We start from the raw sequence: 27,928 nt of genomic DNA, 5'->3' as shown, positions 1-27,928 counted from the left end.
GCGTTATTCAGAGGTCGCAGGTTCGCCCTACCAGTGCAAAGATATCTTTTATCCCACTTTTCTTTGTTCGGATTTATGGTATAGTAACTATTAATAACGCTTCCTATAATTTCCTTGGCCTAATTGTGTGTTAGTTCTCATTAGTGAAACAAGATGTGACAGAAGTAAGCTTTTTTGTGTTGTTTGAAAAGTTTACTGAACTGCAATCGGTGGTGAAGGGTGAGGATGTTAGTGAAGTTACTAGGATGACGACCCGGCAGTTGCCAGGCGATGCTGTATGAAGCGCAACACTACGTGCTGGGGACGTAGCTGCCACTCGCTCATGACGCTCTTGGGTTCAGTGACCTGGTCACCTTTCAGGCGGTCCAGCAAGGTTACGCACACCACGGCACCTGCGTGCATTGCCCAAGGGCCGCAACACAATTATTACATGCAGTAAACGCACAACACACAAGTTTCAGGTAGTACCTTTACACTGGTAAGCTTTAGCATAGCGTAGGTAATGTTACTGTTGAGACACATACTGAAGCTAACAGAACGTCTCACGCTACTACTGGCTAATGGTAGTATTATACGAAGACTAATTGTAGTACTAATCTCTAATGCTAAAACTACGCGAGAGTGCATGACAAGGCAGACACTACTACAATGCATGGGCGAATATTTGGGCACATTGAATAATCGAATGAGCAGTACAGTATTCAAATTCGTTTTGACAGAAATTATTCAGCATTTCAAAATGAATGAATAAACGTAAATTTAACAGCCTCGAGGGTTTCAAGTGGTTTCACTGTACTGTACGAGTGCTATGCCAAGAAACGACCAACAAAGTGGAAATCAGCACTGCCACAAAGCCACACTTCCAAGCTTTAATGTATATAGAACGTTCACATCGATTAGCGATTTCTTTACTATTTAGAAGCACATTATTGCTAATGTATACTGCATATAGTAAATTTTGAAAAGTAATGTATCTTACCACTGATTACTGGCACTGTACTGCTATTCAAAGTTGCTTTCATGGAACTACACTTAAAACTCAAAAAGTGACATCTGTACATGCCTAGTCCCAATTCTTGAATATGTTGTGCGATTGAATTCGGTCATAAAATTGATACTCATTTTTCTATCTAATACGCAGTACATATTCAATCTATAAGATTTGAAATTATTCGACCAAGTTACTATTAGCTTCAATTTCACTATTTGCCACCCCTACCCTCTTTTGGAATTGAAAAAGGGAGCAAAACAATGATGCAAGCTATGATGCAAAAAAGAGAGCATAAAGGCCGACCCAACTGAAAGGATCTGAAAAAAATTACGAAGATTTTGACTTCCATATGGAAGCTTCGTTCGGATATAAGTGGAGTGATAACGAGAGGTCACGTCCATTTCAGTACGCAGCCAAGACGGTTGAATCGAAAGCAAATGCCAGGCGTATCTTGAGCGATTCTCCATTATAGGAAAAGGAGGGGGGGGTGCAGCAAACTTAAACAGACCATAAAGTAAGCCACTGATATCGAGACGGAAGGAAGCACATGTGCGAGTGCAGCATCAGTAGTTCTGACAAGACATGAACTTCCATATCGGTCTGACAGGTAAAAATCAGTTCATAGAAATGACGCAGGGACACTGCTGGCAGTGCTGGGTGTCTCTTCTTGACTGTGCTTGTTTGGCTATTCATTTGGCCACGTACACAGTTGTTATTGCAGTGAAATTCTCATCTGTCCTACCTCTCCGTCCGTCACTCTTGGTCTCGCTTCTCGAAGCACGGTTGGCAATAAATCAACCAGCTCCGTTGAGTGCCATTTTGAAATTTAAGTCCAAGCGAGAGATGCTGCGAGTACACTGTTTTCATGAAACAGGGTGAAGCCTGCGAACATTGGGAGAACAGAAGAGAACGTAGCCACCCGCAGGGTTCCCCTTCAGGAGGAACGAAGGTTGGTCGCAGTGCCCCCCCCCCCTCTCCCTATCACACTCAAACGTCATTATAACAATGTCCTACCTGCCACGAAAATACTTCGTTATATCTGAAAATTCATTATAAAGATATAGTTGTAGCATTGTAGCTACGACAAACTTAGTTTTCATTTATTTCGTTATAACCAATAATTCGTTATATCCTGGTTCATTATATCGAGATTTGAGTGTACCGTATTTTTGCGCGAATAACCCGCCCCTGCATATAATCTGCACCCCCACTTTCAGCTCACCGAGAAAGAAAAAAAAAATCCCCGCGTATTGCCCGCACATTTGATATACAGGAAAGGCTGCACAAAAGCTACTGCTCAAGCAACATAGCACATATGTAGACAGAAAAAGCTTTATTTAGCAACCAGAATACGCTGTCTGCAAGGCCAGTCACCATTCACTCACTGTCGCTGCTCTCGCTAGAGCTATCACTTGAGCCGCAGTCCTCACTATTATGCACGAGGTCATCTTCGGTTCCATCCATGTTGTTTGTGATACAGCATTTCTTGAAACTTTTTCGCACCATCTCACCTGGAATGGCCTTCCATGCCTCGACAATCCACTTGCAGAATAGGGCAATATCAGGCCTTCGGACTCAACCTGTTGGCGTCAAGTCGTAGCAGCCTTCGGCAATCCACTCGGCGTAATAGCACTTGACATGCGCTTTGAAGGGCTTGTTAAGCGACACATCTAGAGGCTGCAACATTGACGTCATTCCACCGGGTATAACAACTAAGTCGGTGCCGTTGCATGAAAGGCGGTCCTTCACTTCCTCAGTTGTGTGGCCCCGGAACGAGTCAAGAACGAGCATGGACCTCTTTGCGAGCATCGCACCGGGCCTCTTCTCCCATACCGTCTTGATCCAGTCTACGAACAAGTCACTGTTCATCCACGCGTTCTCGTGTGCGCGCGCCACCACACCGGCAGGTAAATGAACCTTTGGTAGAGTTTTCCTTTTCAAGATGACGTACGGTCGCAGTTGCGTGCCGTCGGCGAGGGCACAAAGCAAGACTGTGATGCGCAGTTTCGTGTTCCCACCGGTCAGCACGCTCACCGAACGGCTGCCCGTCTTCTCAATCCTTGTGTCCAACGGGATTTCAAAATAAACAGGAGTTTCATCCGCATTGCCGATTTGCGAGAAAATGTAATTGTGCTGCTTTCGCAGGCCAATTACATATCTCTGGCACTTTGGCAGCTTCTCCTCATAAGAAGCCAGCAAGCGTTGACTTATTGTAGTCCGCCGTCTGATTGAGAGTCCTTGCCGCTTCATAAAGCGGTGCAGCCATCCGCGGCTCGCACGGAACTCGTGAGGTAGGCCTAGCTCCCTCGAAAGTCGCCGCGCTTCCACTTGGGCCATCTCGGTCGATACGGCGTGACCCCTGCTTCTCACATCTTCGATGAACTTTACTAGCTCCGCCTCCAGCTCAGGGTAGGCACCGGTCTTGGGGCCACGAAATGACCTACAGTCGCGGTGCGCGGCTTGTAGGCTCTCTTTCTTCTTTCTCCACAGTCGCACGCAGGACTCGTCCACATCGTGCCGTCTTCACGATTTTCGAATTCCTCGGCGACGGCGATGATCTTAAGCTTTTGGCTGTGCCGTGAAGGCCTGCTGCCGTACGCTACTCATGGTGACAGAACAGATCGGCTTAGGCTTGGCGAACGGGTCGAGATGTGGAGAACTAGCGGTATCAGCGAGGTAAAGAGCGCTCACACTCGGCGACAACTTGACAGCACTACCCCTTCTAGTACACTGTAACAGCACCCTGGAAACAACAGAACCGAAATGCATGCCTGCTACCACGTTAAAAAGTAGTACATTAATTTACTGATAATATCTCTATAGGCACTATAATATCTCATTTGCCTTGCTGAAATAAATACTGCTTTATTTATTATGAAACTTGCTTTATTTCTTATGAAACTTTCTTAGACAGCACCACCTTTTCGGCAAGCCCTTTCCAAAAGTAAACATGGCGTCCGTGACGTAGAGACATGTGGAGGGTCACTGAGCAGCCGCGAACGTCCAAAAAATATACTTGTGGTGTGACAGTGAGACTTTACACTCAACAATCAAATTGTCTCTCCCCAAATGTTTTCCTAAACCCTTCAATGATGCAAGCAAGCAAAACCAAAATTAGTCGCGAGCTGCCGTGCTACTTGCGGAGCAACACGAATTTGCGGAAACCACCTCCGTAGCCTTCGCTACACTGTTAAGGGGCTTCACAGCACAACACGCATTGCTGTGAAGCAGCACTATAGGAAAAACCCCGCGTATTATCCGCACCTCCACTTTGCCACTGAAATTTTTGGGTTTTTGGCAAGGGTTATACACGGGAAAATATGGTATGTCAATTTATGGGGCTCACTTTGCCTCCCCTCCCCCCTCTATGCAACACCCTTTCCTTTTTATGTCAATGTACGGGGATGGCCTGTTGATGGAATCGAACACGATCACACAAGTCCCAACAACAGGTCCTAACAAAATAGCTCAACTTTCCGACAATCCAGATCGTTCCCCTGCATCATACTCTATCTCCTTCAGTGGCAGTGTCTACATTTGGGTACAAAGCTAGTTCATGCTAGCTGTGTTGGCTACTTGTGGCCGTCAATGAATGAGACACTGAGATTTGGACACGGTGAACCTCCTGAATAGCCAAACGTCTTCCATTGATTTTACCGAGCACTGCTGCATCATGCGACTTTCTCGAAGACACTCCTATAATAATCGCTGAGGTTTAATGTCCCAGAACAATAACCATGATAAAATGATGAGAGACACTGTAGAAAAGGGCTCCGGAAATTTCAACTACCAGGAGTACTTTAATGTGGACATAAATTTTAGTACGCGACCCTCTAGCGTTTTCGTCTCCACTGGAAAGGCACTGCTGTGTTCAACAAGTTGTTCGATGAGCCACTTTTCAGTAGACACGTCAATAGTGCAAGATTTTTTTTCGAAGAATCGATATCGCCAGTCACAAATTTCAAGGAAATTGTGAGCCTAATTTTTTACTCTTACCGTGAAAAAACAAAACAAGACTTCTTTCTGAATAGATGCATACTTAATTACACTATAATAAGGAATAAATGCATATGAAAAATAATCAACGTATTAACCCATTCACTTATTTGCGTTACAATATTGAGTTCTTTGGCATAAAAATTTATAAATTTGCAGCATTTATGTGCCGTTCATCATACTTTGTTCCTTGAGGGGGCTAAGGTCACACTGACCTTTGATGCCAGCATGGTGGCACATGGCAGCAAAGAGGGTGGCCTCCATTTCGATGTTGACCACGCCAATGGAGCGCAACTGTTCTAGGAACTGCAGCTTCTCCCGGTCCGTGTAGTCACAGAAGGCACCGTCCAACCGGCCTTGACCTGCAAACAAGCATGTGCACATTTCGAGATTCGGCCAACAGCTCGTCGCAACTATGCATTGAAAAAGTTTGGGTTTCACCACTAAAACAACGGTGGTTACCGAGTTATACATTATAAAAAAACTTGTTACACTCAAACCTCAATATAACAAACCCGGATATAACCTTGGTTATAACGAAGCAAATTGGGAATAGTCTTGCGATAGATAGTGTTAGTGATACACCTTTATAACAAATTTTTGAATATAATGAAGTTGAAGTTGTTTTCGTGTAAGATGTAACTTTGTTATAGTGAGATTTAGTGCATTTATAATATCATAATTTAAAAGTATTTACAACAATTATTAATATAAAAAATTATCAGTTATCAGTATCATATGTATGTCTTATAATGAGTAACTAAACTCGATACATCGAAAACAGGGAGCACTACATTCAGTAATAGAAAGTAACAATTTGATTCAACGCATCAGAGTGAAACTAATCATTCAATTATTCAGTAACCTTGAAGTGCATCAACATTTTTGTTTCCTCATGTTATTTTCTTACAGAATCAGTTACCAGACAGAGTTAACACTTACACAATCAAATCATTTGTTGAACTTACAAATATTTACTCTTGGAGTCTTGATTGTTACTAATAACTAATACCACTAGGACAATTCACAGCTACATGCACCAACTAATGCTATTACAATAACAGTACATGAGGAAATTTTTTACAGATGCAATGCTACTTGAATGTTTTTTTTTTTGCATGCCCTCCAGCCTAGAGCTTCTTTTCATAGGCCCAGTGTGTGCTCTGATAAATACTCATTGTAAAATATAGACTAATTCCTATGTATCATATCAGAATATGATATATTCTTGCTTGAAAAATGAACAGAAGCATTCAAATAGCAGTCAAAAAAGCTTGCCTGCAAAATAAGAACACATGCAATAGCTGTAACACCATAAGAATAACCCAGGTTAGACCGGTAGACTAGATAAACAAGCAAGCAATGACAGTGCTCCTCACTAAAAGAACTTATCTTATGTTTACTTATTTTTGGACTAAACAATCTTAAACTTCGTAGGTGATTCGGTCTGTTGTTGTACGACAGTCTCCCAATTGTAAACACCAGAGAGACGGTAATTTCAGTTTGTATGTCTGAATAGATACAGGAGCAAAAGTGTTCTTTTTTTTTTAAGCTTTCACCTTCCTCAGCACCAAAATGTGCAGCGTATTCTTTTATAGGTCACAAAGCAGCACCGCACTAAGCGTTTTTCACCTGATTGCTACACGACACGCAGATCAAACTTTTCGAACGAAACTTAAACGTATTGTCTCCCAAGTATCGTCACCATTATAGTAGTGACCACAAGAAAAGCGGACCCCCGCGAGGGCAATCAAATGCGGTCCTCAAAAGAGAGCTGCATTTCGCCACTGCACGCATATGTGCAGTCTTCCCAATAACTGATGCTCCCAACATCGAACCGCATTGTCCGGACTGCGGAGAGGCATACTGCTCATTAACTCGTATGCTCGGGCAATATGCGTTACATGACGCAGAGTTTAACAAAGAAGAGGACTGGAAGGAAGCCCTAAACAGCAACAACTTCTCAGTTCAACTTTGGGCTGTCCAGAAAGCCTGGGAGAGGGCGGAGGGCCACGGTCTTCCTGTTCCTACATGAGAGTGGCCCGCAACTGCTAGGGATTCTTCCTAAAAAGGAGTGTCACAACGCAGCACCTCAGGACTTCAATGAAGTTCTCTCTCTTCGTCTATCCGTCCGTCTGTCCACCTGTTTGTCCATCTCTCAGTGCGTCCGTGCATCCATGCGTCTGATCGTGCACCTGGTCACCCGTCTGGTCGCCCGTCTGGTCATCCGTTCGTCCGTCCGTCCGTCCGTCCGTCTGTCTGTCTCAATTGTGGGCTTGTCGGCGATCAACCATCCTTGATACATTGATCTGACTTTTCATCGAGAGGACTTAACATTTTGCGTTGCCGCATTTCGTTGTTGCTTGGATATGAACCCTCGGTAGTCATTGTTGCCGGTAGCGACTGAAGTGTTGCACTTCTAATCACGCAGGTCAAGCAAATATTCTCAGAACAGAAGAGGAAAACCAGAGGAATCAATGTGCACTGCAATGTAAAGAAAGAGTAGAAAGTGGTTCATCAGGCATGCGGACGTGGAGCTTTGCCTGCTACCCTTTTCCTGAATTTTTTTTTCTCTCCACAATATCCTGTACAAAATCAAAAGTTCAGGTTTCGGTCCGTTGTTAAATCGTGACAACCAGCTAATTGAGGTCAAGAATCGCAACTCTGTCACATCGGTGGTTTCCATTTCATTTTTTCAACCCAGTTGGATTTGAGAAACAAAGTCTTCACCTTCGTAGAAGTCATCGGCGCACATTGTCTTTCCCAAAACCACATTGACCCCAGACAGCGAGCGGCGGGCTTCGGCTGCAATCTCCTCGGCCAGCTTTGCGTCCAACTTGGCAGGACGGGACACGAGCTTGCCGAGCACATGCTGCGTATATTGTGAAGACAAAGATGACGGTTATATTTGATATTGCTTTTAACAAGGAAGGTGACGAATAGTTGACCATCATAGAAATAAAATGAATGGCGACCAATGTGGCGTTCTCGAAAAAAATGTAAGAACTAGGCATGTATTCGATCACTTCCAAGGTTCGAATGAACGATACAGTATTTGAATTCACTTAGACATAAATTTAAATTATTGGATATTTTGAGGTATTCGAAATGAATGGTAGGCATATATTAAAATGTATGTAATCCCTCTAAAAGTGGCCTCACTGCAGCATAGAAATGCAATGCTGTGAAAACACTAACCCAAAAGAAACCACATTGCAACAAAGTCACATTTCAAGAATAAATTACCATGGAATTGTCAGTTAATAATTTTTTGAGTTTCAATGTTTGTTATATGGACTTACATGCTCCAAGTAGAGTAAATTTTAGTATGCAACATATTTAACCAGTTATCACTTGCATCCTATTGAAATTCAACCCTGCTACTATTCAAAGTTGCTTTCAGTACACTGTAGCATTCACACATGCCTAAAAAAATATTGTGCAGGGTAGTTGGATCATGACAAATATTCTCATATTTCCTTTAAGATATGTAATATCTGGCATTCAACTATTAGATTTAATGTTATTCTACCAGGCTACTGTTCATGTCGAATTCCCCTTGAACCTAAAAATTCACTATTCGCACATCCCTCGTAATAAAATTTCGGCTTCCATATAGAAAACACCCAGCAGATTTCCTGTGAGGGGTTTGCAGTTACTGAACACCAGATTGCTGCTCCATTTCTTCTGCCCCAGCCAATGTATTTTTACGCCACCACATCGCAACAATGATCAATCGTATGTCATAACATTCACATGCGAAAACACTCATGTGCAAGCAACACCGATCTGTCGATATTGTACCGTGGGCTGCCCTCAATCATGATTTACTTTGCTTCGCACTGATCAGGTTTGACTGCAAACATTTATCACTTGAAAGCTTAAAGAAGAGGAATTTTTTTTAGAGGGCCTCGTTATTTATTTAGGCACAACAAAATGAGCCCAACAGACAATGAAGCCAAGGACAGCATAGCAGGAATTAATTGTTGTCATTAACTATTTTGTAGTGATTAGGACGAAAATTGAAGCGAGAAAAGTGAGCAAAAAATGGCAGTTTCTATTGGTGGGATCTGGTCCCACAACCTTCAAATTAGGAGTCCGATGTTCTACTGATTGAGCTGCGATGAAAGGCACCTTTCCGACAACTTCGAAGGCTATTTGTATTCGCGTAATCCTCTGGAATGTTAACAAGCACTGCTCGTGGCCGAGGTAATGAGCGTGGAAAACTTTTTTTGTAAGTGTATCACGTGACACGTGACCTCCAGCGTGGCACTTCACAAAAGATGGGCAAATACACTAGTGTGCACACAATGGAAGGATGGGGGAGTCCGGTTATCCTTCTAATTATAAAAAGGGGGTGCAGCTTTCGCCTTTACTTCGTCACACCTGCCTCATTTATTTTAACGCGCAGGACTGGCCACACGTGTGTTTGACAACAACGGCAACCATCCCTGATGTTTCATTCAAAGAACTGTTTACTTCCTGCCTTTAGCCACGAGAGCTCGAAACTAATAAAGGCTTTTGTTAGAAGCTTATCACTGCTTCATTTTTATCTATAGCAACCATCATGCAGTTTTTTTTGGGGGGGGGGGGGGGGGGAAGCACCATGGCGATACTTGACCGCTGATGGGAAATCCTATGCATGCCGATGTGATAAGAATTTACTGCTTCCCGTAAATTCCGGACTACTTACATCCAATGAGAATGAAGGGACGGCAACCAGTTTTCGAAACTAACTGACCATGTCTAGTTCCTCCCGTAGGAGACCATTCACAGCACCGGTGCTCACGACGACTGAACCAGGGGGCACGCCTACATGAAAGAACAAGAAAAAAAAAGGCCACCATGAAAAAAACCAAACGCAGCATAAGTTGGCACACAAAGAACTTCCGAATGGAGCACAGAACATATAAACATAGAAACGAAATGAAAATATTTAAGATGGCTTTTTCTGTTATCCCCATACTGGTCATATCTGTGTGTCATTGCCTCTGTTATAAAAGATGCTAGCCAAGTTGCTCAATTATTATGCTGCTTGTGTAAACATTTAAAGTATGTGCAGTAGCCATGAATTAAAACACGAAAATATAGTGCTCAGAAGTGCCCTTTTTTCGTTTTCAGCATCGAGTCATGTGACATAGGTGTTATTTTAAATCACACTTACTTATATAAGAGGCAACATTACCTGTATTCACATTCATTACATAGGGACCTTCGCCGTTGGGAGTTAAACGCAATAGCAATATCCTGTCCCTAGTACTTACTGCAAACACTTCGTGAATGAAACCTTTATGAACTTGCTATGCACCCGTTATGTGGCCTCAAGAAAATACGCACAGTAATGTGTGTACCTTTTACAGTAGGTGACCGGCTTTAAATCATGAAGTCATCATGATAATCATATGTTTTGATGCCCGATGGCAATGTACGCCTGTACCGTGCATTATTACTGCAATATTTCATGTTGTATTGTGAAGCGTGTATACAGGATGGGCACGTGTGTATGTAAAGGATCAAAGTTACTTTCACTGCATTTCCAAGCAGAGAGTTATTTTCACTGCATTCACAAGCAGATAGGTGGCTGTGTGGTAGAACATCCGCTTGCCACGACTACGACCCGGGTTCAATCTTCACTCAGACGTGGAATTTTTCATTATTTATTTTATTTGCATCTTTCTCGATTTCTCAGTCACAGGCAGGATGATGCTTTTTCACACACAACCAATGACACCGATGCAGACATCAGCTCCGACGCTGGAATTCTGAAAAATGAGCTCTTTAACCCTATCGCACTAAAGCACTCACTTGCATTGCCATATTTCTTGCATTATATCGACTGAGTGCAAGTCTGACGATTTTGGCCTATGTCTCATGACTTTTTAAACCAAAAACCTTATATACGTCATAAAACGCGAAAGCTGACCAGCACCCTGCGTTGGTGTCCCACATCAGCTTACGCCAACACAAATGATGCAGAAAATCACCGAGTGATGACTTCACCATGCAATGTCACTGCGATATCTCAGTTAACTGAAATTTGTGATGTTATTGTGGTGTCAATGATGCCACCATCACATGACATCATTGCTTAGTCAAAGATAGGGTGATATTGAAGGCCATGCAAAACAAGGTGAAGTGCAGAAAGCTTACGTCTCTGATCGCGGAGGCATTATGCAAAACCACGTTAGTTGCGAAATTATTTCTTGGTGGGGGGGGTTGGAAGACAAATATTCTAAAACCTCAATATAACGAACACGGTTATAAGGTAGTAATTTAAAAATAGACTTGCAATAAATACAGTTGTAGGAATAATCTTTATAACAAATTTTCAAATATAACAAACTTATTTTCTCACAAGATGCAACTTTTTTGTAATGAGGTTTGAGCGTAGCTTGACTTGAAAAAAGAAAAGAAAAAATTATAGCTATCACCTTCGAGTTGGCTGAGACAGCACCAAATACATAAGGAACCCTGCAAAGTTTGGTTCTTATTGTTAGAGGCAGGGGACGATAAAAGACATCTTATTGGTCACTCACCAACACCTCCGCTGGTGCCGATGCGGATCACCAGCACGTCCCGACAGCGGGCGTAGTGCAGCAGCTTGAACACCTCATGCAACAGGATGGACAGGGATGGAGCGCCCATGCCATGCTGTGTGCCGAAAACGAGATGCGATTTGCCTTTTCTTTTTCCTAGATAGCATAAAATTCCTGCATAACAACGTGCTGATAAAAGATATTAAAACAGTTATCGCATAGCATGACATACTGCCCGGTCGGGGTGTGAGCCATTGAAGTGTGAACAACTGAACGGCCCGGGGAAGGATACATTAAAGGAGGAAAACCAAATACCATCTTTTGACAGCCGCAACAATGCAAAAAATGAGACGACATTCAACGCTTGTCAATTGGGCATGTGATGAATTGAAAGAATGCTTGTAGTTTACTCAAAGTTTAACAGTGAATGAGACACGACCTCTGTCATGGTGCCAAAGCAAGAGACCTGACAATAGGCTCCTGGCATGATGAGCAGAGCAGACAAGAGAGGACGTAATTGTCGTCACCATGAGAAATAATTTTTTTTTTACACTTACATTTTTTATCTTTTATTACTTAGACTACAGGGCACATTAAACAGGAATAATGGTAAGGAGGAGGAGGAGGATTGAAAGAGGAAGGACAGGGATGTAATATTACCATCGTGTATTCACCCTTCTTACAAGGAGTGGTATGACAACCTCATAAAAGTGTATTATTTGATGTTATTGTTATCATAACCAACAAGGCTCGAGTGCATCAGCCAAAAAGTATCTTAAACGAAGATGTTTTCAGATGAGCCTGTGCCTTGTTTTTTCATCAGTATGTTATCGCACAATTTTTATTGCATAATACAATGAACGTCACAGACCGAGAAAAAGATGCAACAATGATGCACCACAATTTCGGCGAACACTCAAGAAAGCAAGTCCAAACGCACGACTTCATCAGAATTCCACTTTTTTTGTTGTGATAAACACAAACCGAGCCAATCAATTAATTCGATCATTCCTTCTCGGAGCAAGTACAAGCCGAGTACTAAAAAGAAAGCTTTCATTATTGTGGCTCTCTTCACAAAGTGCCACATTTATCTGCACCCCTAACGGTGACCGTCACATACAAAAATCAATGCTCCCTCGCAGGTTGCTGCATAAAACTAAATCGTGCTCGTTTGGACAACTGACAATGATTGTGTATGGCAGACATGCCGAGAATTAGCAAGACTTATTTTTTTTCCCCAGACTTTTTCTGTAACAGCAGTACAGAGTATAAGCATGCCATCGAGATTCCCCAAATCCTAGAACACAACACTCACAGGGTTTCTTATGCCTTCACTTGAGATGACTGGAAGGTGAAAGCCGTTTCCTTTTTCAATTCAGTCAACTGGTTCCACCTTGACCTGCCAACCTGATCAAGCTTTCTGCCTCTAACGTGGTTTTCCACTGCCTTCAGGATCCACCCTCTGTCCAAGGTGTGACGTTATGTGTTGATGTAATCATGTCACTTTACATTGCCTGTCACTGTTACATCACGATGACGTCAACATGTCACATTACGTGACGTGTCATGAGTGTTACGTCATGGCATCACGAAATTTTTTAATGATCTGTGACATCACGATGACAACATAGGGTGACATAACCACGTAATGATTCTTGAATCATTGTGCTGACGCCACCGACGAGACAGGCCGACAAGGGATGTCGGTCAGTTTTCATGTTTGATGAGTAATCTAAAGGTTTTCAGTTAAAAAGAAAAGGCAGTTAGAGTGAGAAGCCACACAAGTGCGTTACTTGACACAAGTGGCTTGATTACTTTTACAAACAATGGCATTTAGCACTTGTACATAACAGGTATTAAAAAGCCCTGGCTACATCATGTTCTTCACTTCCTCTCCATTGCCTAGGGTGACCTACTTCGTGCACACTTCCACCTAACTGAAAGGTCGATCGCCATTCATTCAGGGCTTTCATAGCCATCATAGAGATTCCCTACAGTTTTTAAATCATGGGGTGCCGCCGATCACGTCCGAAGCAGTTGTCTCACGAAATGTTGATGCCTCACTGTATATGTCTGCTGCATGGTAGTATTTCAAGCAGTGCAGACAGTGTGTCTGGAAGGACTAGCTGATGACCCTCAATGCGATAAATATGTTTAAAGTAGCCCTGCCGCGCTTCTATAAGTTTTAATAGAATAATACTGTGATGCCTTGCGAATCCATTGCCACAATTTCTTTCAGAATCAGATAAGTGCATGCGGCGTTGCCAGGACTTGTCGTATGCTTTTAAGCAATTTCTCTCGCTTTTCGTACCAGTTAGCACACTAAGAGCTACGGGAGATCACGAGGGGCGGGACGACAAGAGAGAAGGCAAATCTTTGCTTTGTAAGCGCGCATTGAATGACCACAAGCATTTTGTTTTCGTTTTCTTTTTTGAATGAACCTCTTACTTTTAGCGCAATCGCGTGACAGCGAAAGTCCCCGTGACGGCATACCACAGCGGACACGCTAACTATGCAGCTCTAGATGCTACAATTTGCCAACGATTGTGGACTTATGGTATTTGGTGCAGTGATTTGGACATATGAAGCGAGTTTTAGCCAACTCTGTAAAGATAACAGTAAATTGCAGGCAGTGGACAGCACTATATTTTTTGGCTCGAGTGAACTTGGGCACCTCAACTACCGATTGTCATCCTTTTTACACCTGGGTCAAAAAGTGTTGCAGAATTGCTCAAAGAGTTACCTGTACGATTATAGTAGCACTGGCAGAAAAAAAAACAATTATGCAAAACAAAGCGTGGTTTCAGTTGGGATGTTTTCGAAAGCGACAAAGGGAAACGTTTGTGGCATTTGTGCACATACTCACACTGATGGAAAGGAGGGGTCCAACCTTGTACATGGAGTAGCGGCCGGCATAATGGCTCAGGTCGCAGAGGTCGGTGCCAGTGGGCAACTTGAGACCGAGCTTCTCCTTGGCGAGCCGAGCGAATTGCTCCATGCGCGACGGCGTGCCACCCATGCACACGAACTGCACCATTCAAGCAAAGCGGCCACACTGATGTCAGTGTTTCGTACAGGAAGTAAATAGTGACATCCCTACTTTTAAGGGCACAGGTTCTATTCCCAGCTACAAGGGCCACATTTAAATGATGGGGGAAGAACACCCGTGTATTTAGATATATAGCTGCTCATAAGCGTGTGCAGTGTTTCCCTTCAGAGGGGCCAAAGCTTTATCGAAGCGAAGCGCACCATACATGCCCTACTAAGTAAATGTATGAGGCAGATTTTCCTACAACTCCCCCCCCCCCCCCTTTGCGCACACATTTGTAGATACCCGTTACACAATCCTAGGCAGTCGCAGGAGTTACCCGGTGTCCCACACAATAGTGTGCCTTGTAATACCTTATGCTTTTGGCGCGTAAAACTGCGGTGATTGTTATTACCACTACACAATGCGATCTCACGAGGGTACAATTTTCAAGGAAAAAGAAAATTATATTAATCAAAGAGGCTAAATAAAAAAAATCTGCACACATAATAAGCAACTCACCTTTATTGAGCAACATTAAAGTACCTGGTCAAAATTTACATTGTGCTTTCATCTTTTCAACGAGTAGCAGTCAATTCTGCTGAACAGTAAAACAAAAGAAGGTGCAGTGTGCTCATTCTGCTCACCAGCTGCTGGGTAACCTGTTATCTCGCCATGGGCGAAGGTGAGAAGAGTGCAACGAGTAGGAAACTACGTTTGACTACAATTACTACAGTGGGGAGATGATATGCAGGTTGCCCAGCATATCGTGACCGCGCGCACTACTGTGGTGCCGCGGTCAGCCGCGGCACCACAGTAGTGCGCGCCGTCGTGTGGTTGCCGATGATGCCATCGCCAAGGCATCTGGCGAAGACATCCACCGATCATCATCATCAGCATCAGCCTGACTACGTCCACTGCAGAACAAAGGCCTCTCCCATGTTCCGCCAGTTAACCCTGTCCTGTGCTTGCTGCTGCCAATTTATACCCCCAAACTTCTTAATCTCGTCTGCCCACCTAACCTTCTGTCTCCCCCTAACTTGCTTGCCTTCTCTGGGAATCCAGTTAGTTACCCTTAATGACCAGCAGTTATCCTGTCTACGCGCTACATGCCCGGCCCATGTCCATTTCCTCTTCTTGATTTCAACTATGATATCCTTAACCCCCGTTTGTTCCCTAATCCACTCTGCTATCTTCTTGTCTCTTAAAGTTACACCTACCATTTTTCTTTCCATCGCTCGCTGCGTCTTCCTCAATCTAAGCTGAACCCTCTTTGTAAGTCTCCAGGTTTCTGCTCCGTAGCTAAGTACCGGCAAGATACAGCTGTTATATACCTTCCTCTTGAGGGATAGTGGCAATCTACCTGTCATAATTTGAGAGTGCTTGCCGAATGTGCTCCACCCCAATCTTATTCTTCTAGTTACTTCAATCTCGTGGTTAGGCTCTGCGGTTATTACCTGCCCTAAGTAGACGTAGTCTTTTACAACTTCAATTGCACTATTACCTATCTCGAAGCGCTGCTCCTTTCCGAGGTTGTTGTACATTACTTTCGTTTTCTGCAGATTAATTTTAAGACCCACCTTTCTGCTCTCCTTGTCTAACTCCGTAATCATGAGTTGCAATTCGTCCCCTGAGTTACTCAGCAATGCAATGTTATCGGCCAAGCGCAGGTTACTAAGGTATTCTCCATTAACTCTTATCCCTAACTGTTCCCATTCTAGGCTTCTGAAAAGCTCCTGTAAGCACGCGGTAAATAGCATTGGGGAGATTGTGTCCCCCTGCCTTACACCCCTCTTGATTGGTGTTCTGTTGCTTTCTTTATGAAGCACTATGGTAGCACTTGATCCCCTGTAGATTTCTTCCAGAATGTTTATATATACTTCATCTACGCCCTGATTCCGCAGTGTCTGCATGACGGCTGATATTTCTACTGAATCAAACGCCTTCTCATAATCTATGAAGGCTATGTATTGTGGTTGGTTATATTCTGAGCATTTCGCTATTACCTGATTGATAGTATGAATGTGGTCGATTGTTGAGTAGCCTGTTCGAAATCCTGCTTGTTCCTTTGGTTGATTGAATTCCAATGTTTTCTTTACTCTGTTAGCAATTACCTTTGTAAATAGCTTGTATACTACAGAGAGCAAGCTGATCGGCCTGTAATTTTCAAGTCCTTGTCATTTCCTTTCTTCTGTATTAAGATGATGTTAGCGTTCTTCCAAGACACTAATACTCTTCTCGTCAGGAGACACCTCGTAAACAGGGTGGCTAGTTTTTCTAACACAATCTGTCCTCCATCTTTCAGCATCGTCCACCGATATATGAATATAAAGCACTGTGCGAACAAAGACCTGTCTCCGACGGCTGCAGTGGAAAGCACCCACACGCTGCCTTCTGCGGTCGTCCGGTTAGCGAGGCCGTCACGCTACGCTCAGTCTGTGGTGGTTAATATGAAATGGGCTGCATGAAGTTGTTCATGTACTAGTACATACAAGATATTCTCGATTAGTTTTTTTTTTTCTCAACAATGAGTGATGCAAGTGCTGTTAGTGCCTCATCTGCCAATGCTGCTAAACAAACTGCCCGAGCCAAGGCTCATTACCACCGCCGGCGCAATCCAAAGGTGGGCGCCGCCAAAACAGAAGCGTTTATCTTAACTGATCCCAAAATCAAAACACCTGATCAGCTGGGCTCACGATTCGTATTAGGCAATATCGTAATTGTCGGTGATTTTTTTCTTTCGTTTACTTTTTCATAGTTTCGCAATATTTAAAAGTGTGTAGTAGTAACTGTCGTGCGGCTTAATCAGGCACGCCGCCAAGATTGCATCACCGGGGGGAACCAGCGGTAAGCCAGTTCCTTCAGGGGGACAGGGAGGCCTGGAACTTAGCCATTGTGTTATGACTGTGTTCCCTCTTGGGGAAGGGGGGGCATGGGGGAGCTGACAAAATTTTTGGGGTGGCTCCAGCCCCTTCATGCCCACCCCTGGCACCGCCCCTGTGCTTAATTATTGGCCAATCAAATAGCATAAACACGAACATGTTATAGAAAAATCACAAACACGAGACAAGGGCACATCTTAATAGTATCTGGCGTTTTTTACTCCTTAAAACCACCAAACTGCAATGAGAGATGCCGTAGTGGATGGCTCCGGAAATTTAGATCACCTGGCGATATTTAGCGTACACTGACATCTCACTGTATACGGGCCTCTAGAATTTCACCTGCATCGAAATGCGAGCTCCACGGCCGGCATCGGACCCACGACCTTCGAGTCAGCAGCCGAGCACTGTAAGCACTGCTACACAGCCGCGGACACAAAGGCACCACTCGAGTCAAAGAGCTGCAAAAGGAACTACCAGACAACCGAGCGCAAGCGGAAAAAGGTTCTTTGCTCATTACAGACGATGAAGGGCAAGCTTTCCATTTCAAAAAATCGAATATTTTAAAATCAATTGTAATGAAAAGAATGCCTTCAACTGAGCTCTTTTTTACCCCGTATCAGCTACAGCGCTCATGCATTCCCGCATGAAAATCTGGCATGTGAACAGCACACCAACCTTGACATCACCGAACATGTCCACCAGAGAATGCGTGGTAGTGGACAAGGCAAGGTGGTAGAGGTGGTCCGAGCTGAGATTCGCCAGGTGTGGGTTGCGAAGCTGTACGTAGCCCTCGGTGTCTCCATTGCTGCTGCAGGGCAAGGTGAAAGCATGTGGCAGTTTGCTATCGATGTCAGATTACCGGGTAGTGTCCATTCACTTTATATTCCAGTGTTGAGAGAGCCGCTAAGCTCGCAGCTGCTTCTCCCGCTGCAATGCCCTTCCAGTAATACTTAATATTTGCGTAACTAATGCTCATGCAATGAAAAAAACACCAGGGACACATGACACGTACCAAAAACTGCGCACAAGGAAATATGCCAAATGTTAGTTGCCACAACAAAATCACACCTGACGCAAGATACCCTCGCTATACATATGAAAACTTTTAAGCGTGCTTTGGTGAATGCGTACAAAGGTCAAGCTGATTCTTCGTTTACTTCGTTATAACTGACATTTCGTTATGTCAGTTTTCATACGTTGGTTTCTAAAACCATTCGCCAAAGCTACACTGTAAGGTTGCATGACCGTGTTCTCAAATGTGTGAGCACATTCACATCCATAGGCGTGCACAGGATAAGAGGGGGGGGGGGGGGGGGGAGAACGTGCTGGCTGCCTTCTAATCACCTAGTCGCAAGTGTGCCGCTTTATGGTTTACATGCACCACAATGCAAAAGTGAGAAAAAACAGTGCGGTAATACTGTCACTATAAACAATCGCATGTAGGTGAACATTGTCCTTTATTTTTTTACACTTTGCACGTGGTGTATATACAACACGATGTGGGCTGTGCAGCCTCAGGATCAAGTCAGCTGGAGTCAGTCGCACAGTTGTTTCACTACTATTGATAAAACGCTGCATCGCCACCATGAACTGGAATACTGATAGCACTTGAGAAGAAACTGTAGAGAACACTTCCTGTACATGATGCGAAATGTCATAGGGAATTGCTACGTAATATGTCACTATATGTACGATGCCAATTCCAAAACAATGGTTGAATCGTGACAGCATGCATTCTACTTTTAAGTTGTGGAGTTACCAGTGCCTTTAAAGAGGCTAGAGGAGCCCTGCTATGACTGTTCATGCAAGTGTCGAATACGGCTTTATTAAAAGATCTTATGCCTCGCGAATCAACTGCTGCAAAAATTTTTAGAACCGGGTAAGTACGAGCGAAGTTTCAGAGCTTTGTCGGACGCTATAATTTACGCTTTTTTCTTTTCTCTCGTCCTGACGAGTGCGCTTGACGCTAAGCAGAGACAGATGTTACAGGGAAAAGAAGTCAAGTCATGCACGCTTTATCACCCAGAATAAATTTTCTTTTCTTCGAACGTGCAGATTATTGTCACTGTAATAGCTAGCGAGCGCACGCTGGAGTGGCGACCTCTCGCGGTGGCTTCGGTAACTATGAAACTCACAATGCTAAAATTGACCAATGGCCGCAATTTGGGTATATGTCAGCCTTTTTAGAAAGTGACGGTATGATTTAAAACTGAACTTGAAAATTAATTGTAATTTTCGCGCTTCATGCTGCGCTTTAATGTTTGGCTGAGGTGCTCTCTAGAGCCACGATTATCAATCGTCAGCGTTTTCCAACCATGTTGAAAAAATAAGTTCCAGGGCCCCTTTAACGACTATTCCGCGTGCGATAGAGCCATAACACTAAGGTACGAAAAGACAGCAGCGTGAATCTGAAAACAAGCGCGGTGTAGCGATATTAGCGTTGAAATTCAGTCGCGAGTTCGACTGAATACAGTCTGGTCATGTAAAAGCACTGATAATTAAGGTGTATTTACTTCACCAGACGGTGAGAATTGAACTATGCCCAGGAAATAAAAACGGAGCTAGGCTGGAGATGTAATGTGCAAGGCCCGTATCTAGTACGAAGTCAAAGCAACATAATCATTAACCAAAGAATTAAATCTGCCGCTGAGGCCGGCAGAAAGTCAAGTGAGGTGAACAAGTTGAAACATTTGCGTTCATGAAATGGAGTCGGCTCGCAACCGGCGGTGTAAGTTGGCCGTCATTCCACAGTGACCCGAAAATATAGGCTTCTCCTGATGAACTGACAAAAAAAAAAAAAAGACATGGCTGGTCTTTCCGTCATAGGAATTGGTAAAACATGTCTTCACAGAGGAAGTTCAGCGTTTATTGTCGAATGTTTCGCCACCACGGCAAAGGAATAAATGTCATAGCAGCGAATTGTAACGTCGCGCGATGAACGGCAAGGAGCTAGAAAGTTTCACCTCTCTCAATAACATACACAGGACGAGCGCAAATGAACATTTGTCACAGCTCTACACTTAAACCGTGCTGCTCAAGCACAAAGAAAGACGCATGAAACGAGCGCACAAGTGCACACAGGACGAACGTGAAATGTTACCCGGGGTTCAACGTTTCAAAACCACGAAATGATTACGAGAGACGCCGTGGCGGAGGGCTCCGGAAATTTCGACCACCTGGGGTCTTTAAAACCTGACCTTAATCTATAAGTACACGGACGAGCGCGATCCAACAACTGCCACAGTTACTTTGTGTCAGAGCAGCGCGCTTCTTTCGCAAATGCGGCCGTTGTAGTTAGCAAAGTCCCCATTCGGGCTCTCTGGAACTTCAACGTCAGCACAAAACACACAAACCACCCTGATCACGAGATAAGCGCGCGCGAATCGAGCGACGACCTTTACAGCGCACCCTCGCGCCATCTCGCTAGTCATAACAAAAATACGCTCAAATCACCGAGCTCCGAGTACCACCGAGAGTAAATGATGTATATAAAACACCTCGCCGTTAGTACCAAGAAGAACGTACGGTTTGTGGCCGAGTCGTTTCGCACCACGCACTGTCGAGCGAGAGGTCGTAAGTTCAACTTTCGATGACGGAACATTTTCTTGTAGATATTTGTTTTGCCATCTGTTAGTGTGTATTTTGCAACGTCATATCCGTGACGGAAATGCGTCAGTGGAGAAACACTTTCGTGTTAAAAAAATTTTAGTGCATTGTTTTCCGACATTCTTTTTAGTGCGAATGTCCTCGTCGAAATTTATTCAACGGACGCTAAAGCTATAACAATATGACATCCTAAAACCACGATGTCATTATGATGGAGCTTAAAACATCTTGACCATATAGTGTTCCTTAAAGGGACACTAAAGAGGAAAGCCATTTGTGTTATTTTAGTAAACTACTTTTTTTTTTTTTTTGAAGATTCTAAAGTCAGCACGCTTGGCGCGAGAAAGCAATTGGCAAGCAAGAAAAACGCGAAAAGGAAATGTCGGTGGCGACAGCGCCTTCGAATTCCCACACCAAACGGCATTACGTTATAGATTTTTCAGGTGGTTTCTACGTAGTTCATAATCAGTAAAAAACGAAGTATATTGTCTTTGGAGGGCCATAAACTCAACATACTAAGTTTTAGGAAATCGTGTTGCGGCCATTCCGCCAAAATACGACTTGAAATCCGTGAACACGAGCGCGGAGATTTAGGAGCGACATTAAAAAAAATGAAACTTTGGCCTTCTCGTCTATCATTAGACATATGATGGTACGTCATTAGAGTCTTTGGGGTACAATTCATCAAGCTAAGCCTATACATCGTTTTACTTATGTATTTAACGTGCACATAAAATATAAGCACACGGGCTTGCACCGTTTCGCCTCCATCAAAATGCGACCGCCGAAGCTGGAATCGAACTCACGACCTACGCTTCAGCAACTGAGCACCGTAACCAGCGTAATACCGATGCGGACGGCAGACGCCAAAACAAGTTCTCCGTCTATTCCTGCGTATTTAGGTAGGAGAGAACCCCTTCCGAGAACCGCGATTACGCAACCAGAGATACAATCTGCCGCCTTCACTCGGAAAGACCTCGTGACAACAACGCCCGTTCCGTTTACGCAATCAAGCGCTGTGCATGCGGGCCCGGCCGTGAAGTGCCGCGACCGCAAGGGCGCCGCTGATTAGATAACCGAACAGAAACGCTATACGCCGCGTTTCCCCAGCACTCGCACGCGTGCAAGCGTGTTTGCAAGCGCAGCAAAACGAGCGGGCTCCGAGGCCAACAACAGCGGTCGGTCAAGAGCACACTCGTTGGCGTACAATCTTAGCGGTAAACGAAAAAAAAAAATGATCGCATCATCATAGGATCGTATCACCCAGCTCCGAGAATGTTAGAGAAATGGGAGTCCACTCGGTGCCAAATAGCCGCAGCGGTGGCGAGACAATTGGGTGTCAGCTTCCAATACGGGATGTACTGGGTTTCGATCCCCGGTGCCGACCGGTCACCTGCTACGACGCAGCGAAACTTGCAACGCTTTGAGGATCCCCAACCCGCTGCGCGGGACCAGTGTCGGTACCAAACACTTGAATAGCGAATGTTTTAAGCGGAACCTATTGATGCTGCTCATGCGTGCTTATGCCGCGTCATATATGTGCTTACGGTTCGTTGGCATAAGGGTTTCTGGGAAAGGGGGTGGGTTAGCTGCCCAACCATTTTCACCGCTAGTTTGTACATACATATCACCTTTGTACTGATGCAAACCAAACACACAAACGCTCATAAAGAGAAATCAGACCACCCCCTTAATGTAAAATGCTGGCTGATCCTATTAGCAAGAACGTTAACCTAATGCACTCGATTCATGGATGGCAGCTTGAGCAGGTAATGTGTCGCACCGCTGAGATCGAGGACGCGGGTTCGATTGCAACCCGCGGTACCCATCACGGTCGTAGCCAAGGGAAGGGATGGGGGGTTCCAACTCTTTCGAAATTTTATAATTTTGCTTGCGTAAATATACACGCGCACAAACAAACACACGCACGGACATATATAAAATATGGTTGATCCCACCCCCCCCTTTTTTTTTCCCGAACAAACTTCCAGGCTACAGGCCTAACTAAAGGCAAAATACAACTCGCCGTGCTTTTGAAATACCATGCAAAAATCTCGTAGTGACAGTTTGGTACCCAGCAAATTCTTCGCTAGCTCGAAGGACAACCACGCTTGCGTTAGGGTTGATTTTGTAATCCTCTGCACAAAAATGAAGTGAGCCCAAGAGTCAAGTCCATAGCCAAGGGAGGGGGGAGGGGAAGGGCCCCCTTTTTGAAATGCGGATGGGGGCAAGTGTTTTACCGAGGAAAAATAATAAAAAATCATGGATCATCTCCCCGAGAGGAACCATGATAGGATACGAAGCAGCAGCGGTGCACTCGCCGTTGACCCGGCTGAAACGGAAATCGATGCAGCTGCTGGAAGAACGGTTTGAAGCGAAACTCGGTGTAGCTTTTACTCGAGTAAACGTTTCTTTGAAAGGCAAAGACATGGTAGGCGGGTTGGATTTTGAAAAATCTTCATCGCATATAAACGAGCCAAAAGTGTTCCCACTCGACGCGCGGTCAAGCGTTGCGGGCGGTGGAGAGGGTGAAGAGAGAGAGAAATGTGTTGCGAGCAGGCGGAGGAGCAACACATTGGGGGCCGGCAGCTGCTGCGGGTGAGAGAACGAGTGACGTCAACGCGCGGCTGCGATTTGACTTACTTGGCATCGATTCCAACGACTGCAGCGGGGGGGGGGGGGGGGGATGCGGTGCGGCGCGTTGACACGGAGATACGGAAGGACAGCGTTACACAGGCTAGTGAAAGAGCTGCTTCGCATCTAATGTAGGTGTTTTTGAAGACCTTCAACAAGCGCCCCACCTTCCAAAAATACTGCTGGCTACGGGCCTGCCAAGAGTAGATTTTGTCATTCACACCACATTCGTATAGATAGGCGGATATTCAACACTTCGAGCTAAGGAGGCCCCTCCGTGGCACCCATTGGAAAGTCGGTGATTTCGGGGCTGCAGCATGGACACGGCATTTTTTAAAGACGATAGTCTTTCTTGGGGACTTTCGACGCAAAATTTTTGGTCTGTCTGTCTGTCTGTGCATTTGTCTGTTTGTCCACTCTTAACAGCATCGGGTATTTGAAACGGCCGACCCCATCCGCAGCGCCCACCTATATGTTGCTCAAGGTTCAGCGTTCATACTTGTGCAATTGTTGATTAAAAAGCAATTATTGCGCGTGTCTGGGGCACCACAACAACACGTATATATTATGCATGTGCGCCTTTTACTAGGAAAGGCATACATAAGATATCTTAAGGACCGTAGCGCTGATCACGCTGCGCTGACCATCCAACGCTTGAACGGAAAGGCGAGTGTTTCCAACGCTTTGCTAAAAGGAGACGGTGGTGTCACCTACCCGTCGCCTTGCGTTCTACACCTTATCACCTCTGAGGCAGGCGCGCACACCAGTCTCAGAGCCACGCGCTTTGTTTTTGAAAAAAAAAAAAACTGCCAGATGGCGGTCATGTCTCACGTGTGACGTGACTTGACACGCTCGTTCGACTCTGCTGCACGCTCGAGGCACTCTAACGCAGCGCCTCCAGAAAACCATTCACCAATTTTCTTCAGCAGAACATCAAATAAATGTTTTGTTCCCTCTCTCCACACGCAAGACTATCGTCTTTCGACGAAATTTGCAGATTAAATGCAGATGCGGGGCCAATTTTTTTTTTTTCATAAATTGCAGTTAGGGCAGGTTTCGTGAGCCGGAAAAGCCAGCGCAGCAATATGCGACACTGACAGTACCCTCGAGATGCAGCTATGCACAAACGAAAACAACCGCTAAGATGCGAAAGCGTGAGCGCAGCGCAGCCCGGCAAAAACGGAACTTTTGAACCACCCTCGTTGTCCACCACGATAACGCCGCAAGAGTCTGTTCTTTTGGTAACACCAAGTTCGTTTTTCCCCGTGAACAGAAAAGAAACGCATAAGCAGCGTTTTATTAAATGCGAATCATTTCTCTGCGTAGGGTAAGCACTTTTGCAGTCTACTGCGTATCTATCTATCTATCTATCTATCTATCTATCTATCTATCTATCTATCTATCTATCTATTTATCTATCTATCTATCTATCTATCTGTCTGTCTATCTCTATCTATCTATCTATCTATCCGTATATCTATCTATCCGTATATCTATCTATCCGTATATCCGTCTATCTATCCGTCTATATGTCTATCTATCTATCTATCTATCTATCCCAACATCATGATAGTAATATACGAGGGATAGCCGACTCTGTCCCACACACACACACAAAAAAAAAATCGCGGTCATTGTCAAGTGCCTTTCACTGCCTCGCGCGTGTCACACTTCCTGTTACGAACGGCATACGCTCTATCAGCGCGCCATCGAAATTCTTGATCAGAAAATGACGATCGAGCACCGAGCTTTCAACAAAGGAAACGCAGGCGGGCAAAACAGGCTTGATAAGGACGATCTCATGTACTCCCCCCCCCCCCACCCCCCAACAAAAGAAAAAAAAACGGGCAAATGTCTTTGCAGTGCCTTTGCGGTCGTCACTTTCGATGACCACGTCAACTTTAACAACACCTCCGACCAGTGGCGCAGCCAGGGGGTGGGGTGTCACACTGGGTCCGTGCCCCTCCATCCCCGAAATTTTTTTTCGCGTGGCATACAGAGCGAACAATGACCATTAGTTTCCCCCTCCACCCAAAACCGTTTTTTTTTCTACACCCCTGCCTCCAACCCATCTTCTGAAAAAAATCACTAGCCCTCGCCCCCATCGGCAACATCAGGTCCAAGCCAATGCTTGGCGTATGCGTACCTCACCCACCACTCTCTTTTTTACTGTCACATTGCGCAATGCTACCTCAAGCTGCTTTTTATTTTTTCATTCATCCATGTCGGGAATCGGACCTTCATCCGCGCGCGAAGTTGCCCAACAGATGAGTTCCCGCGACGACGGTCACTCGCTCTTATTCAGGCAACAATACAATGTGGCAGCGTGAGATTGCAGGTGACCTCGGTAAATTATCAGATTACTATATCAGAAACTGTTCATCACCCGCGAGGCCACGATCGAGAGAACATCTATTCGTACCGCATCGCTCTTAACTTCCGTATATTTCCGCAACCTGCTCAAACGAGTTTTAAGGGAGTTTTAGTGCTGGGTACCCAAGCGGCTTGCGTACGCAGGACGTTGGGGCGGCGGTATTGCGCATGCGCGAAGCCCCAAACAGATGCGTCGCAAGATCGCTGGGGCGATGCGTCTGTGCGACCATAAACAACGCTGCCACCACTGGCCTCCTAGCGGAGATAAGCTGCCCCGGCGCACATGCTGGCGCATCATTTTACCTTCACGGCGACCAAAGCCGAGGCTGGCCAGAGCCAGCACTTTGACAATTAAGTTTTGAGCGCAAATATTATAGTGGCTAGCCACTATACAAATAGCATGACACAAAGACGCGCAATCTTGGACAGTATGGATCGGCCGCCTTGTAAGGTCCACATTCGCAAGAACTCACAGTATCCGCTCTGCGGATACTCTAGCCGTCGAGTTAAAATAAGCCAAAGTGCGAGCACTTTGGCTTATTCGGCAAAGTGCGAGCCAAAGTGTGAGCGATTACGCGGTTTCAGCCAGATTACCAAAGCTAGAATGGCCTGGAACATAGAAACTAAATATATGCCAGCCCCGACCAGCTGAATAGGTGGCGCCATCTAGTGCGGCTATATTGAAACAGACAACCACAACATTGTGTTTGCAGAAACATTGTGCATTGTACATCTGATGCAAAAACTGCGCAGCGACAATATTACAAATGAGTAACGTTTTTATTTGTTTTCATCTCAAAAACATTACGCGAAAGCTAACAAGTTCATGACTGTGGTTGCACGAAGTGTCACAAGATGTCGACACTGTCGTTATAGTAACCTTGTATTTTTCACTTCTTTGCGTATACCAGGATACTGTACACGATGAAAAAAGTGTCCTGATCACTATGTATGTTTAATTTAACATTTTAAATCATAAAAAGACTTAAGTAATACTTACGCAACAAGACGCTATGGCTCTGCGAGCACGCGTGAACTCCGTACGGCTTGCGTTTGCGTGCGTGCCACCGTGGCGCCAACTAAAAGGCATTCCGGTTGGGTATGGGTTGGGCACGCAACGCCGCGCGCTCCCAAGCTCGCAGCGCCCCAAGAGAATGCGTACCCAGCACGTCGTGGCCGTGACGTCGTGGCCAGCTGGAATCCTTTTTTTTTTTTTTTTAACACGAGAGCTGCTTGCTGTTTACTGTAAGGATTACACGATCAACGTTGCTAATCAAGGCCTCAGAGACTCAAAAAAAAAAAAAAAGCTATACATGCCGACGATGACGGTATTGATAAAATCGTGTGCGCGTAGTACCTCGAGCTGCTCTGCTTTCTAGGTTACTATAGGTTAGGCTAAGCTAGGTTAGGTTGGTTAGGTCATAGGTTAAGCTATGGGTTAGGTAAGGTTCGGGTAGGTTAGTCTAGGCTAGGTCGGGCTTCATGCATTTGGCTGGGGAAAAAAACACTCCTCACGATATGCAGCTTACATTCTCTCTCTCACCCGTTTTCGTCCCGCGAGCACAGGCACACCGGCTCCCGAGTCGCTTGAGACTGCGGCGGTGGGAGGGGCTCGTAGTTCTCCATCGCCGACGCCGGAGGCTCCGACTCGGAACTGGGCCACGAGCCAGCAACAGCCACCGGTTGCTGCGACGGACGGCTGGAGGAGTAGTGGCGGTCGCGGGGGAGAGGAGACTCGCCCCCGTCTTCTTGCCGAGGCGGCGGGATTCGCGAGAGACCGCCAGCGGCGGCGGAAAGCATATCTGATAACGTTCACGGAACGTGCCCGTTGTGAGGCAACCAGGGACAGGCAGGCAAGTGAAAAAAAAAACAAAAAACA

General features: G+C 45.0%; 1 protein-coding gene across 4 annotated transcripts; it reads right to left on the bottom strand.

The window, feature by feature from the left end:
- Nucleotides 1-170: 170 nt before the first annotated feature.
- On the bottom strand, nt 171-27,885 carry LOC119179461 (uridine phosphorylase 1). Of its 4 annotated transcripts, none has more exons than XM_037430534.2 (8): nt 27,593-27,885; nt 18,112-18,241; nt 14,390-14,551; nt 11,524-11,638; nt 9,729-9,799; nt 7,718-7,859; nt 5,203-5,349; nt 171-392 (listed from the first exon to the last, which is right to left on the bottom strand). In XM_037430534.2, the coding sequence occupies exons 1-8, from the start codon at nt 27,847-27,849 to the stop codon at nt 241-243; spliced, it is 1,176 nt and encodes a 391-aa protein (XP_037286431.2). In that variant the 5' UTR covers nt 27,850-27,885; the 3' UTR covers nt 171-240. The 4 variants fall into 4 exon arrangements, with proteins under 4 accessions (XP_037286431.2, XP_037286429.2, XP_075725028.1 ...); XM_037430532.2 differs by having other exon boundaries at nt 18,112-18,244; nt 27,593-27,864; XM_075868913.1 differs by having other exon boundaries at nt 18,112-18,244; nt 27,579-27,712.
- Between the last annotated feature and the right edge of the window lie 43 nt (nt 27,886-27,928).

This window comes from Rhipicephalus microplus, chromosome 7, assembly GCF_043290135.1.
Source record: "Rhipicephalus microplus isolate Deutch F79 chromosome 7, USDA_Rmic, whole genome shotgun sequence".
NCBI lineage: Eukaryota > Metazoa > Arthropoda > Arachnida > Ixodida > Ixodidae > Rhipicephalus > Rhipicephalus microplus.
The sequence above is the reverse complement of the archived record's forward strand: the minus strand, read 5'-3'. Positions and strand labels throughout refer to the sequence as shown.